The 15,371-nt window shown below is 34.5% G+C and overlaps 1 protein-coding gene across 4 annotated transcripts; it reads left to right on the top strand.

Annotated features, from left to right (window-relative positions):
• Positions 1-5,453: 5,453 nt before the first annotated feature.
• Positions 5,454-15,200, top strand: LOC128242560 (Y+L amino acid transporter 2-like). 4 transcript variants are annotated; one of them, XR_008262636.1, is made up of 11 exons: positions 5,454-5,987; positions 6,178-6,303; positions 6,543-6,642; positions 6,754-6,798; positions 7,046-7,169; positions 7,476-7,579; positions 7,704-7,800; positions 8,665-8,814; positions 10,892-11,069; positions 11,545-11,695; positions 11,963-14,428. XR_008262636.1 is itself a non-coding variant. In XM_052959752.1 (10 exons), exons 1-10 carry the CDS (start codon positions 5,528-5,530, stop codon positions 12,013-12,015), a joined length of 1,437 nt encoding a protein of 478 aa, XP_052815712.1. In that variant the 5' UTR covers positions 5,454-5,527; the 3' UTR covers positions 12,016-14,428. The 4 variants fall into 4 exon arrangements, 3 of the variants coding, with proteins under 3 accessions (XP_052815712.1, XP_052815713.1, XP_052815714.1); XM_052959752.1 differs by lacking the exon at positions 11,545-11,695; XM_052959753.1 differs by lacking the exons at positions 10,892-11,069; positions 11,545-11,695; positions 11,963-14,428 and adding an exon at positions 15,118-15,200.
• Positions 15,201-15,371: the final 171 nt, after the last annotated feature.

Below are 15,371 nucleotides of genomic sequence, written 5' to 3'. Positions count from 1 at the left end.
TGTCATGCATACATGTTGTAATCAATCTTAACTTCATTGATTCAATAAATGCAGATTTAGTGTATTTGTTTTATTTTCTTCTTGGACGCTTTGAGTTATTCATTTAGGCCAAACAATTAATTTGGTTCCGATATAACTTCCAAAAACGGTAAACGGTCGGGATCTTTTTCTTCCTTTTTTGAGTAATTTAAAGTTGTTTCTAAATATCATTTTTTTACACTGGAATCGTGACGAACAGACCGGATATTAATGATGGGCCCAGGATTTGGAGACAAACGACCAAAATTCAAACATATTTATTGATGAACCAAAGCATACACATTTTATTGTAACATGATATATTAAATCAACATGTTTGATAACATGACATAAGAACACTTTAAACGAGAGAAAAATAAATAGATGGAGTATAAATGTGTAAAAATGATATAAACAATAAAGTATTTTCTTTCATGCTTTACGAGGAAATATGGGGTTTAACAGTGAAATAACAACAGTGAAAATATCAATGTGATATTTTCACTGCAAAATAAGGAGTGAAAATATCAACTTTCAGAACTACTTTTAAATTCCTTTGTAGTAACTTACCTTGATCAAAACAGAACACTGGACTTTGAACCAGTAAATGTTGTCAACAAAATGTTTTAAAATTAAACAAATGTTTTATAAATTTAAGTAGATATATATTTGGAAATTAACAACTTACCGTTTATTACCGGTTATCCCGTTTTCCTGATCTTTGAAGCGGAATGTTCGAACGTTTGCTTTCATACCAAACAAATTACAGACAAAAACAACTGTTCGAACATAAATAGTATGTTATATCATCGTTCAAATGTATTTTGAACTGTTTGCCGTTGTAGTACGTAAAATGAGCTTCCTGGAAAATTCACACAACAATTTACAGATAATCCGATATTTTTTACCCCACCCACACCTCAAAATTTGTCAACAAACTAGCGTGGCATTCAGTCTTTATCTGGGACAAACCTGTTTTCAAGTGAAACAGACTGGTCTCTGGCAGTAAGATGACTGAATATTAATTTACTATGAAACACATGCAGTCTTAAACTAAGAAGAATGTTTCAAATCCAATGAGTATCCGCATTTGTTTTGCTAACACATTTGACCTTTCAAATTTTCATTCATTAAATAGCGGCGTAGTAATTTGGTTATTTGGTTATGTATTCATGCCCAACTTGAAATAAAAGTGTTTTCATTATTTTTTGGAACATGCGTGCACTTATAAAACTTCATTGTTTACTGTTCATAAAAGCTTTGCACTAAAAAACTAGCGAATAATAAGTTATAAGAATGAATAGCAGAAAACTATTTTTCAGCAAACTGAAAATAGAAAAGTTGACAGCTATAATTTTGCATGAGGGGCGCCCCACGGGTAGCGGCGTAAAAACCACCCTTTTCAAAAAAGGCGATAATTCAGAAAAAAAATAAAAACTTAATAAAATTCCGAAAATAAGCATAAAAGAAACAGAAAATTTGTTTATATCAGTGTAAGATCGTATTTAATTTCACTCGTGATCATAGAAAAACTACGTCTTCACTCGTGGCTTCGCCACTCGTGAAAATATGTTTTTCTATGACACTCGTGAAATAAAATATTACACTGAAATATACAAATATCCTCTATTTATTGTTTCAAATAACCATAAAATAAATGCATTTTACACATACCATGTATGCATATAATAAAAGTTACAAAGACAAGATGATGAATGACTGGTATGTTGTACATACAAAAAAAGCATGTATATGTATTGTTAGTTACAATATATTGTTGATGATATTCGAAACGCATAACAAATGCTTCATGACTATATGTACATACCAATCTTTATTTCATCCATTGCATGAAAACCAAATTGATCATCACTAATACCATTATTACTTTCGGCCTAAAAATAGACTCGTTTATTAATGATACCAGTAAATATCTTTATAATTGACTTGCGAGCTATTGAATATGATCTGAAAGTCAACGGTTCTGAAATTAACGATAAAGGGCGTTTTGCATGTTATAATTACACATCTGTATCACATATTTTATTGCTTAGATCTGTAAGATTACATGAGATCATGTATAGCCGAGTCTTGGTAATCCGTTACGCTGATCCACCTGGGGCCCGTCCTTTACCTAGGTCTTCCTCACTCTGTCAATCGTTGCGCTGGCCCTCGTGTCCATAGCGGTAGCTACGCCACGAACCCTTCTGCCGGTCCCTACGTCCTCAGGTCAACCACGTTCCTGGTCAGAATAGAATGGCCTTCCATCAATATATAGCCTATCGTACGAAATCCAGGCACGCTTACCATGGCGGTATACGATCTTCGGTGCGGCTATGTGCGGCAATCTCAATGCAAGAAGTCATCAGTATCATGCAGGATTTCGCGTTGTCGTCGTACGAATTCATCGCGGTCCTAAAAGCTAAAGAACTTGAACAACTTCCATGAGAACGTGTTGTTCAGATAAAGATTGTTTATTCTATGAACGCGCTTAATTTACAAACGATCAGCAATGTCCTGTGCAACATTTAGGTTGCCTACTGTAATGTCGCATAATTGAGCTTCATTCTCAGCCGAATCATCCTTTTCTTTCGAGATATTCCCGAATACATATGTACCCAGATACTGCTTATCGATTGCGACTAAACCTATAACATTTCTTCCCTAGTTTGAATTCCAGCGTGACAAACTTTATCAAGCTATTGAGTCGTTATGCTACAAAGCATTTACACGGTCCCCAACGGAAATCACATACGTCAACATTTTCTTTATATGTTCATTGACTTTGTTTTAAGAAGCGTCAATGGTATCCAGACGCGTGTTGTCATTATTAAGTTTGCTGTCGATTCGACCGGTATGCGATGGCGCGTCCCGTTAGACCGGTTTGAATTTGTTTTCTTTTTGAACTCATTGTTTTATTTTTCTTGACTCGGATTTGGAACTCCTCGGCCATATTTTTCCAAACAACCTCGGATGTATGCCGGTACATCAGTTGAAGTAGTTCGTATTTTTTTTAATTATATCATTTTTTAAATGTAGTGTTTTAGAGTCGTATTTATTGATCTAAGCTTAAATTGATTGCCATTGAAGTGTATTATTGCAAACATAATTAAGATTTCGAAGAGTTTAGTTATCAAGTTTAACTGCTAAATAAAATTACTACGCGATCTACTTGCAGCGGACTTAAACGTATCACTTTTTGAGTATGTAAACCGTCCAAATACATCCGACGTTGTTTTCGATAAAATGGCCGAGGAGCTCCGAATGCTTGAGTCGATGAGAAATATAAGTGTTGATACACCTGTAAGAACTGTTGTTCAACATTAAGCAAATTATGTTACGGGCAATTATAAACATTTCGAGGTGTACGAAAGCATGCTACTGTTGTTGGCACCACATTTACTATTTCGAGAAAGGGACAAATAGTGAATATTAACATTGCTCCTAGTTGGGGGTTAGGGGAATCCGCCTCGATAGCTCAGTGAGCGATCGCTTTGGGTGCGGATGGTCGGGGTCCAAACCCCGGCCGCGTCAAACCGAAAAACATTAAAATATGGTACCAGTAGCTCCATTGCCTAGCGCTCGGCACTTTAGGGGTAGTACTGAAAAAATGGTGTACTCCGTACTGGTTCAACCCAGGTATAAGTTGTATTCCGTGTAACGGTGCTTTACACCGAGCACGTTAAGGAACCAAGAGATCTCTTCGCAAATAAAATATGATTTCGCACCCGGATCTCTTGTATCCCACTCTGTTTCTTCAATTACAATGTCTGGATCTGACTGCGAAACGCTGTCGCTTGTATCTCATGTCACTTATGGCATTTAAACACAATTTAAGTCGTGATGGCGTCACAACGGGGTCAAGCCATGCAACCAATAGGCGCGAGCAGACTTTGGTAAACTCAATTAAACAAAAGAGGGTCACGGGAACTTGATCAATAATAACTTAGTTAGTGTTTATGCGAAACCCCTTTTACCAACCAGCGGCTATGCGTGAATTCTAAACATCTTACTCAATCAAACCCACTTTTGATTGAATGGAAATTTGGCGGTTGTTCCCGTAATAAACCTTCTAAATAATAAAATGGAATTCGTCCGTCGAGCTAATTGGTAGAGACATGTGTCTGAGCATTAAAATAAAGTTAGAACAAGTTATGTCAAATCTTTATGCTAAATTCGTTAAGATTTGGAAAAGTATGTTAGAACTGATTGAGATTGAGATGATAACATGTATTTAACACTTGGAGTACCAAATTATGTCATGTCTGTTACTTTTGAAACTGCAATCCTTAAGTATTAAGGGCGGTATCGAGTAGTCTTAAAGCGATTTAAATATGCTTTGAATGTTCATCACCAATTATATTCACGGTCGCCTTCATAACTGCTTGACGAGTTAAAAAGTGTAACTGATATATTTTGAAACAGTTCATTATTCAGCAGTTGTATAATTAAATGTCGGTTTGACAGAAAAACATATTATAAAACATAATTGATTACTTACAACTTACCGATTGTTCAGAAAGTGATAAATGACATCGTTATTAGCTTTTAAACGTGAACTATTGGGTGATGTGCACACATATTGAAATATAAACAAGTAAAGCTAAAACTGTTGTTTCAATAATGCAATGAAACTACAGGGACAGGCCCAGTCAGAGAAAATTCATAACCAAACTCTGTTTAGGACCACCAGGCAAATCTTGTTAGAAAAAAAACAGCAGATCACAAGTGTATCCATTTAACGTCCAAAGCAGTAACGATTAAAAGTTAGTGCTCAATGATGACGTTAACAACGTTGTTAACTTAAAGTTAACAAACTCACCTTGCTGGCAAACCACCCAATCGTTTGTTTGCTTCTTATTGTGACTTTTTCTTTAAGTTTCTTATATATCCGCATAAGAAAGTTGGTAAAAAATAATCCTGAATCATTTCGCATAAAAGATTCTAAAAAATGTTAACAACAATTGTTGGTAAATATTTCATCAGCGTGGTTCTCCAATGAAAACATCATTTATTAGAATTATAATTTTTAGAATACTCGTATATCCAAACACATTCTTGCAAAATTAGTCTAACGTAAAAGAAAACATGCATATTGTTTTTAAATATGTGTTAATGCTTATGTTACTGTTGCATGTTGCATAATATGGTAATGTATATATATTTCTTTTTATAGATGTTTATTTGTTAGCAGTTCATATAAGTAAACGAACACTTTCAAAAATCATATATATCATATACTTCTCAATTCGGGTCCGTTGATTGACCGGTTCTCTGTCTAACATATAACAAATAGTAGCACAGTGGTAGGGTAGGTAATCCAGACTAAGTACTACGTTGGATACCTAAAATAACCTTAATCTATCCGGTAGCGGTTTTATCAGTGTAATACGAACGCGGACCAGAATGTTTACAAGCGTCTGTAGACTGACAGTTTGATCAGATGTAAACTGTCAAACATTTTTATCATTATGTTTAAAGGATATAACGTGTATGACACTGTGTAACTATGGGAAAGTTGGAAGAAACAGAACCCACCGTAGAGGTGGAACACCACAAACTTGAGATGAAACGCTCAATATCGTTATTTCATGTCATTTCTATATTGTGCTCAGTTACTGGTCATGTTTCTGTTTTCGTAGCACCTGCAGCTATTTTAAGTTACACGGGATCTATAGCATTGTCGTTGATATTGTGGGTTTTCGGTGGAATTATGAATCTATTTCTAGCATTATGCTTCACAGAATTAGGGACTATGTTTCCTAAAAGTGGGGGAGCATATGCATACATCCTTCAAGTATTCGGTCCCCTGCCTGGATTTCTTACAGCATGGGGCTACCTAACCCTGATCTCAGGTCCACACTGGGCTTTTTGTGCATACAGTGCATCTCTGTATGCAATGAAGCCATTTTATCTTGATTGCAAGCCACCTGATGCTGCAATAAGACTGCTTGCGATTTGGATATTGGGTGAGTTTTAGTTTTGGTATTTGAATACTTTAACGTATTAAACCAGGAACTGTATAGCTTAAATTTTGATAAAATTTTACACAGTGTTAAATAAAACACCCTATTACGCATAGAACGGAAAAAGTGAATGTAAAAGGTAATTTACTATTTAAGATTGCTGTTGTGATTATTATTTTTTCATATTTTACAGTGACTTTTGTTGCCATCAACTGCAGCTATGTCAAGTTTGTGACAAAGGCCCAAAGTGTGTTGACAGTGACAAAACTCCTGGCTTTGTTGTTAATAATTGTGTGTGGTTTAATCAGTTTTGTCAAAGGTATGCTTTCGCTTTCTTTAGAACTATTCTGCAACTTGATTCTCAAAATATCTTTTGGTTTACTGATGCAATTAGCGTAATTAAGAAGACATCTATGTAAGTTCAATTTGGGCCCGTCTTATTGTTTTTATTATCATTTTCTATCAAAAAACAGTCAGATGTTGTAAATGTTTTGCATGAAACTCGTTGATTTTGCTACAAATAAATTGTATCTATTATCTAGATCATGCTATTTTTAGATGGTGCTGAGAACTTGTCAGATCCTTGGGAAGGCACAGAAAGCAGGCCATTTGTGATTGCAATGTCTTTATTCTTTTCAGTATTTACTTACGGAGGATGGTAAGCTATCTTTGTTTTAATCTATGTATTTTTTAGAGGTTTTAGTTTTCTTATATCTAAGCTTATAAATAAAATATAAATGCTGCTGATACTATTTTTACACTGTTTCAGGCAGATTGTTACAAATTTAATGGAAGAAGTAAAAAATCCAGGAAGGTAAAATACGATTTCGGTCAAAAGTTAAAAATGATTTTATTTAATATATCTATTCATGTAACAGTAACTACAATACTTTGTTCAAATCTGAAAACATTTGATAGGAATAAGAAAGGAATTATAATTCTATAGAATTATATGGAAACGTATATAACGTAAATATATTATGAACATCATTTTTTAGAAGTCTTAGAGAAAACAAATGCTGAAAACTAGATTCCATTCATATTATTGTTCTGTGCTTCAGAGACTTACCGAAGGCTGTGTATATAAGCATGTTTATCATCACTGCTGAGTTCACCCTCACAAATGTTGCATACTACATAGTAATTGATAAATACGACGTCCTGCAGTCGACCACAGTTGCAATGGTATTTTGTTTTGCTGTTGATAGTATTCATATAAAAATATCTGAAAAGTCATGACAACCAAGATTACATTGTTAGACCAGATAGTATTCATGATAAAAATATCTTAAAAGTCATGACAACCAAGATTACATTGTTAGACCAGCTTCTCATATACACATGTATGTGATAGTATACATGAAAGTGAACGATTCTTTGTCCATTGGTTTGTTTAAAAATTAGTATATCCACCTTTTAGATTATTTTTTCCGATATGATAAACTGCTTGCATTAATTTCACGCTTAAGAATGACCTCAATATATTTTCAGCTTTTCTTTGAGCGTTTTTATCCACCCTTGATGCCTGTTATATCGGCTTTAGTGGCCATTACGGCCATCGGAGTGTTAAACTGCTCCATCCTTGGACATTCCAGGTGATCAAATTATCAGATCTGTGTGAAACGCATTGTGTCATTTATTTGAGTAAATAATCAACTTTTTGTTTCCAATTAAAATAAGCCATATGTTTGCGTATTTTAATGACTTTCCTTATGTCAGGGTCCTTTTTGCCGCTTCAAGAAATGAGCAAGCTCCTGTGATGTTTTCAATGATCAACACAAAGTTTCTAACACCGTGGCCAGCAATATTTCTTTTGGTATGAGATCATATTGTGTATTCGCCATAACCATATACTTAATTAACTTGAACGATTTCTTTTTGTAGACTCTAATGCCATTGGAAAACGTTTAATAATTGCACAGTTGAAATGCGTAGTTTTTTGAACAGACGCTTTTACAAATGAACAATAGTAAACATTATTAGACTTAATACTTTAGTAAACACCACATTACTAATAACTTTCGAAATCAACACAAAATCCAAAAACTATATTAAACCTAACAAAACTAAATACTTTAGTAAATATCACGTAGCGAAATACCTTAGTGAACATTACATAACTAAATACCTTGGAAAAAATCACATAGCTAAATATCTTCGTGAACACCACATAACTAAATACATTAGGGAACACCACATAACTAAATACATTAGGGAACACCACATAACTAAATACATTAGGGAACACCACATAACTAAATACTCTTTAAACATCACATATCTTAATACCGTAGCAAACATCATATAGCAAAATACATTAGGAAGCATCACATAACTAAATACCTAAGTAAACATCAAATAACTAAATACTTTGGGAAACATCACATAACTAAATACTTAATTTAACACCACGTAACTAAATACCTTAGTAAACAGCGCATAATTGAATACCTCAGTGAACATCACATAACTAAATACTTTATTAAATAGCACATAATTAAATCACTCACTAAACATCACATAACTTAATACTTTATTAAACATCACATTTCTAAAGGAATTTTACAGTCCTACATGAAAGTCTTAAAATCATCTACATGTATATACTCAGATTTTTTTCATTTACATTTCTTATTTTGAACAATAAGTTTCTTATATATGAATTTCCTTTCGTTTTCAGACCCTATGGTCAATTGTGATGCTGGTGTCCGGTGCCTTGTTTACGATGATGGAGTTGGTCAGTCTGTTCTCAATCATTCTCAGCTTTTCTGTTGTTGTTACGCAGCTTTACCTTAGATGGAAGCAACCGCATGCTGAAAGGCCTTACAAAGTAAGACTTGTATTAACAAAGCAGTATTTTGTCCATAAAAAAACACTATTTTAAGATTTATCCTTCGGAAGCATAAATAGCTACCAGAGCTCCGGTTTGATTGTGTCTGTGCAATGCAATATAGTATGTGCAAGATTGTCATTTGCTGGTCTAGTTTATTTAACCAAATAATGAGGTACAATCTGAAAATTATGTATATGTAAGGCTGACATATGCAATTTCATTGCCATAAACATTTTAGAATGAGGTTAACTTGTATCCTCGACTAACCATGATGCGTGGATGTAAGGAATAAATTAACAATAATAAAGTTGAACAAAACATTACTTTTATCCGACATGCCATGTATTCATCCTTTATATTTCAACAAGTATGTAAGCACAACAGGCTAAAAGATCACATAAATATTGCGAACAGAGAACAGCAGCTTCTGAAACTAGGTCACCATCTTGACTGTAGTACCTAGATTCTCGAACTCTGACATAATCTAGGTCAGCACATTTTAACTAGGTCAATGCTGTTTTAATCAATTGGTTTTGGTGAAAAATAGTCAAGCTTATCTTCAAAAATGTTCATTTCAAAATTTCAACTGAAAATTGACAAAATAATGCAAATTATGTAAACATAAACATTATATTAGTCAAATTTCTCCTCATTTTTTTCTAGAACGCAGGTTTTTAATGTCTTTGTCTTATGGCCACATTTTTGTGTCATTACCCTTACAGAAATTGATCCGAATGCTAGCACTCTGCTTAGTCCTTTTTCTAGTCGTTTTATTTCCATTTGAAAATGGATTTTTGTAAAATAATGTATTTCTGCCTTCGGTATAATTCTGATTTTCTAGTGTTTTGTTTAAACTTTATTTATTTTAAAATGTTTGTGAAAAAAATGAATTAATTTATGCGAAGTTATTCTCGTTCATTCGGAGCTCCTCGGCTATTTTATCGAAAACAACCTCGGATATATGCTGGTACATCAGTTGAAGTAGTTCGTAAAATTTTGAATTATATCATTAATTAAATGTAGTGTTTTAGAGTTGTATTTATTGATCTAAGTTTAAATTTATTGCCATTGAATTGTATTATTGCAAACATAATTAAGAATCCCAAGAGCAATGTCACAAAGTTTAACTTCTAAATAAAATTACTACGCGATCTACTTGCAGCGGACTTAAACGTACCACTTTTTGAGTATGTAAACCGTCCAAATACATCCGAGGTTGTTTTTGAAAAACATTGCCGAGGAGTTCCGAATGATTCTTGTTGGCACGATTTTGCGTGTGAAAGTGGTCTTGTGTTGTGGGAGAAACCGGAAAACCCGGAGAAAACCTACTTATCCGGCTTGGCATCCAGATTGTTCAGATCATAAGAACACATTTCAACTAGAACAAATAATCAGACGAACAATTTTGTAACTTGTCCTATATGAACAACCTTTATTTGGGCGATCTGACCAAAAAGTACGATGTACGACCACGATCATTTTGAAATACGGTAAAGACATTGGTCCAAAATAATTTCAACCACTATGTGAACTTTCACGGGGGTTTTCAGTGAGTTGAGTTCTTTCCTTTACTTGAAAAGATGCAGAGCATACTCTTTCTTTGTTTGTGTCCAAACTATGATTTGTAAAAAACTGTAGAATGTGTTTGTAATTAATGCCGGGACAAGTGTGATGTTATTTGCATATAAACTAATTCAACCCCTAGTGGACGCGTGTTTTACTGACCGTTCCAAGGCGGTAATCCCATTTTGATGCGTGTGAGGACCACAGTGGCTTGGTGATAGCAGCTAAACTGAGATATGTGTTATGGTACGTAAAAATCAAATTTGAGTTGGATGGACTGTTTTTTTTTGTTTAATGAGTTTTAAATAGCTCCTATCATTAAGCTATTGTGGTGTGGTCTGCTTGTGATGTTTGGGCGCTTGTGCCTCTCGTTCAGTGCCGTTTGGGCTTTCATTTGATATTTCACTAGACTTGTCCCTTAGTTTTCATTGTATTATTGATGAACCTTCTACAAACTACGTTTAATTAATGTGCATGACAAACTGTTTTGATATTATATTTTTTATTGCAGACATTTCTTTTCATTCCAATTTCCCAATTCGCATTGATCATCGTCGTGTTTTTCTTGTGTATCTACCAAGAACCTTTAAAACTTGGCCGTGGCCTGGCCATCTTAGCGGCTGGTCTTCCTGCATATTGGTTTGGTGTTTTATGGAGGAAAAAGCCAAAAGTTTATCACAGATTCATGAGTAAGTACCTATTCATTGTTTTTATTTTATTTGTAGTTCAATTTTTGCTTCGCGGTCTGGTCCGCCGATCACTGCATATAGGCTTTGTCTTTCTTTGTGATCACAGCGTCAAGGCTTAGGCTTGGTGAACACTGCTTCTAGGCTTGGTCTGGATGAAAACTGCTTCGAGGCTTGGTCAGGATGATCACTGCTTCTCAGCTGGGTCTGGATGATCACTGTTCCTAGGCTGGGTCCGGGTGATCACTGCTTCTAGGCTTGGTCAGCATTATCACTGCTTCTAAGCTGGGTCAGGATATTCACTGTTTCTAGGCTGGGTCAGAATGATCACTGTTTCTAGGCTGGGTCAGGATGATCACTGTTTCTAGGCTGGGTCAGGATGATCACTGCTTTTAGGCGGTCTGGATGATCGCTGCTTCTATGCTTTGTCAGGATGATCACTGTTTCTATGCTTAGTCTGGATGATCACTGTTTCTAGGATGGGTCCGGATGATCACTGCTTCAAGGCTTGGTCAGGATTGTCACTGTTTCTAGGCTTGGTCTGGATGATCACTGCTTCTACGCTGGGTCAGGATGATTACTGTTTCTAGCCTGGGTCCGGATGATCACTGCTTCTAAGCTGGGTCTAGGTGATCACTGTTTTTATGCTTGATAAGGATGATCACTGTTCCAAAGCTTGATCTAGGCCACCATATATCATTCCCCTAAGTATACGGTAGGGTTTCAAAATAGTCAATCAATGCATTGTTGTGAAAATTATATAAACATATTGTTCATTCCAACGTAATTTGGTTGACATATGACTCTGACATGTTTAGGTAAGTTATATCAAAATGTTTTGGTGAGTTGTTAAATGTTTAAAAAATATCTTTAAAACATGACTTCTTTTTTTTCAGAGTATATTACTGTAGGATTACAAAAGCTGCTTTCTGTTGGAAAGGCGGCATGATGTATCTCCAGTTCCAACATCAACATATATGGTTGTAGTTCCGACCCTATGAAATGAAGTCCGTTATGCTGAACTGTTCACAGTGTGTTTATTGTATAATATCTGAATGTATGACCATTCTTGGAAATCATTCTTATTTTTAAGATAGTTTTAGAACAGTAAGCGTATTTATTTTTCTATCTATTTTGCTTTTTAATATCCTACACTGTTATATGTATTTTACAACTGATGCTGAATGTGTTTTTCTAGCGGCTTCATGTTGATTTTGTATCTGGTGTAATTTACTTCCTAAGTATTACATGTGACCCTTATACATTTTGTATCTGATTTTGTATCTGACGTGTTGTTTGCCGTTTTTTTTATATCTTAAACGCGCACGTGCTAATTTAAGTCATTCAACATTCTATTGCAAATGCATAACAATTATATGAAGGTATACGATGTATAAATGAGCTTTTTATTTTTATGGTAATAAGGTTACATTTTTATGCCTGATGTCCTCATATATTGATACATTTGTTTTTAATTTTGCTTTTGACTTCAACTAAAATAACCCATTTTCAATCTTTCCAGGTCAAAAAAGCATATTATTTCTCTACTCATTTTATCTTTAAAGTGAAATCAAAATAATAAGCTAAACGACTATCACATTGTATACCCATTTTTTGAAAATTGTCTATGACGCATATATATATATGCGATGTATTTATATAGTGTAGGACTTGTTTTCAAAATCACATAAATTTTATCGATCAATTATTGGTATGTATTTTGATATTGTTATGTATTAAATGAGTGCTTGTTGAATACCATGACAATGCCTGGTATCGCTCTTTCTATTTTTATTTTAACCACCCATTTTCAGTTAAATATAAATCGATACATTCACATCTATATTAAATACACCTTAATTTTGAGTGATAAACCTTTAACTATTTACAAAATAATGCATTTATGGAAAATTTTAAATTCTGAAAACAAGATTGTTACCGTGTAACTAATAGCTGAAAACGCAAAAATATTAACTGATTGGTGAATGCTAAAATATATACAGTGATCAACTATTGTCTCATAAGGTAGATATACCATGTTTTCTGCACCTTTCTTTCAAATTGAACTCAGTATCCCTCATAAGAACCATTGTTTTCGACATTTATTTATCCTTTTTGGTATATTTAAACAATTGTATTAATTGTGGTTAATCTTATTTGGGAGGAATAGTGCATCCTTAAGGCTAACCATAGGTGTTTGCGTCTATCGTTTGCGAGTTGGTTCCCTGCTTGCTGTGTATGCGTTAAGATGCAACAAGGATACACTATAACACAGTAGTGTCGGCGCCTATTCTGTAGGTAGGGTCGGGTAACCCATAGCAAATGTATTTTTATAGGCCTTAAAATTGGAAAAAGGGCTTATAATTTAATTGAGCTGAGAACTTATGCACCGGTCAATTGTAACCACGGGGATTTTACCTTTTCTTTTTTCTTTCCAGACAAGTGTTCACCGAAACTCGAGTGTACCATTATATTCTACATATAAATAGTGTTCAAATGCCGTTGTTATATTAACTTGATCAACAAAAGTCAAATAAATGGTAACCTTATAGCGTCCACTGGGCGCCGCCATTATTGGCCTTTGCCTGACGTACTGTATGAAATATCAGTAAGCAAGGAACCAGACTAAAACGCATCCTGCACTAAAGAATTCGCGGGGGAGCACGCGTATGTGTTTCATTTCTGTACTTTCAACTCTAGCATTGACTGTGTTAATGAGTGCACGGTACAAGAAGTGTATTACTAATATAATATATGTATTAGGTTTATCAGTGAAAGCATGTGATCTGCGTGTTTATTTTCCTTTTGCTTTGTTTTGTAGTGTTATTGAGCTTTAACGTTTATCATGCGACGAGACCGATAACTAGTAAGCTCGCTTTTTAAAATAGTCACTGCTTAGTAATGGCCCTTGAATTGGCAAACTATCTCGCTTAAATACATTTAGTTCCTATTAGTTAAACTTAGTGATTAAAGAATGGGTTTACTTTCACGGATGAGTTGATTTACCAGCCTCTGACTCGTGAAATTCATTAAATTGATTTATTTCATCAAAGTTCAATATTAGTTCATTGACCGTACCTTGAAACGCATTACTCGCATTTGTCAGCTATTTGGCAAAAATGAATACAATTTCATGGTTATGTCAATGTTATGTTAGTAATACTAGTAGTACTCCACTGAGTTTTTTACTCTAGTTTCAATATATAAGTCTGACGTAGAATTATTGTTTTATGTTACAGGGACATTTAACCGATGTGTTAATTTCGTTTTTTGTTGTTGTTTTTTGTTTTTGTTTTTGTTTTAAACTAAAACCATGGTTTAATATATATAAAACATGATATCAGTCAGAACAAATAAACGCATTCAAACACAAGCATATTTCTTTTTCTTATATCATTGATGGTGTAATAACACCTTTTGGTGCATGATCCATGAACTAAATTATATAATAATATGCGAAAGAAAACTTGATTTTAAATAGAATAACGCACCAATCAATTGTAACCACGGCCCTTCAAGTTCCGAGGGGGGGGGGGATAGCGGGGGAAATGGGCCGTGTTTTTACCTTACAGAACAGAACAGAACAGACAGTTTATTCGACTTATACATGTGTACATCGTCGTAATTCCATATAGTTATACATATAAACATGTCACGTATCTAAACTTACAAACATAATATAATAAAATAAAATATAAGCAAAAATATTATGTAAATTAGATACCAAATAATTATTATGTTAACTTTGGCAGTGAGAGAATGTTTCATAACTACTATATCAAGTTAAATTATTTATAAGTGCGTTGCGTATAATAAATGATTCTTTAATACATTTACAAACATTCATAACTTCCTTTTTATCACATGATACCAATAATTGATGGAATTTGAACACAGATGGATTAACATAATAGCATCGTTTTATATAAGTTACACGTAACTGACGATAGCATGGACAAATACATATGAGGTGATATTCATCCTCTATGTCCCTACTATTACAACATAAACAATATCTTTCGTTACGAGGTATATTGTAACGTGCATACAGGTGGCCCAGCAGTGCCGAGTGAATGCGGTGGTTTTGTTGTTGCGCCGAAAATAGCGGAGAATGGGCCTTACCTAGGATGTCCCCGGGATGCGGGGGAATTGTCGGGGATCTTATCAGCAGTTTGTTCTCAGGGCGGAGATCTTACCCGGGATTGGCTGGACCGAAAGTCAAAGTCCCCGCTTTTCACCTTCCGGGGGGGGGGGGGGGTACAATTGACTGGTGCACAAGAATAACATTCGATAAAGCTCGTCCTA

This window comes from Mya arenaria, chromosome 8, assembly GCF_026914265.1.
Source record: "Mya arenaria isolate MELC-2E11 chromosome 8, ASM2691426v1".
Classification (NCBI taxonomy): Eukaryota; Metazoa; Mollusca; class Bivalvia; order Myida; family Myidae; genus Mya; species Mya arenaria.
Note: the sequence above shows the minus strand (reverse complement) of the source record. Positions and strands in the feature narration are given on the sequence as shown.

Coding starts and splice junctions, on each gene's coding strand:
- LOC128242560 (XM_052959752.1), top strand. CDS start 5,528: ATGGGAAAGTTGGAAGAAACAGAACCCACCGTAGAGGTGGAACACCAC. Junction 7,580..7,703: donor TCCATCCTTGGACATTCCAG/GTGATCAAATTA, acceptor TCCTTATGTCAG/GGTCCTTTTTGCCGCTTCAA. Junction 8,815..10,891: donor ATGCTGAAAGGCCTTACAAA/GTAAGACTTGTA, acceptor TTTTTATTGCAG/ACATTTCTTTTCATTCCAAT.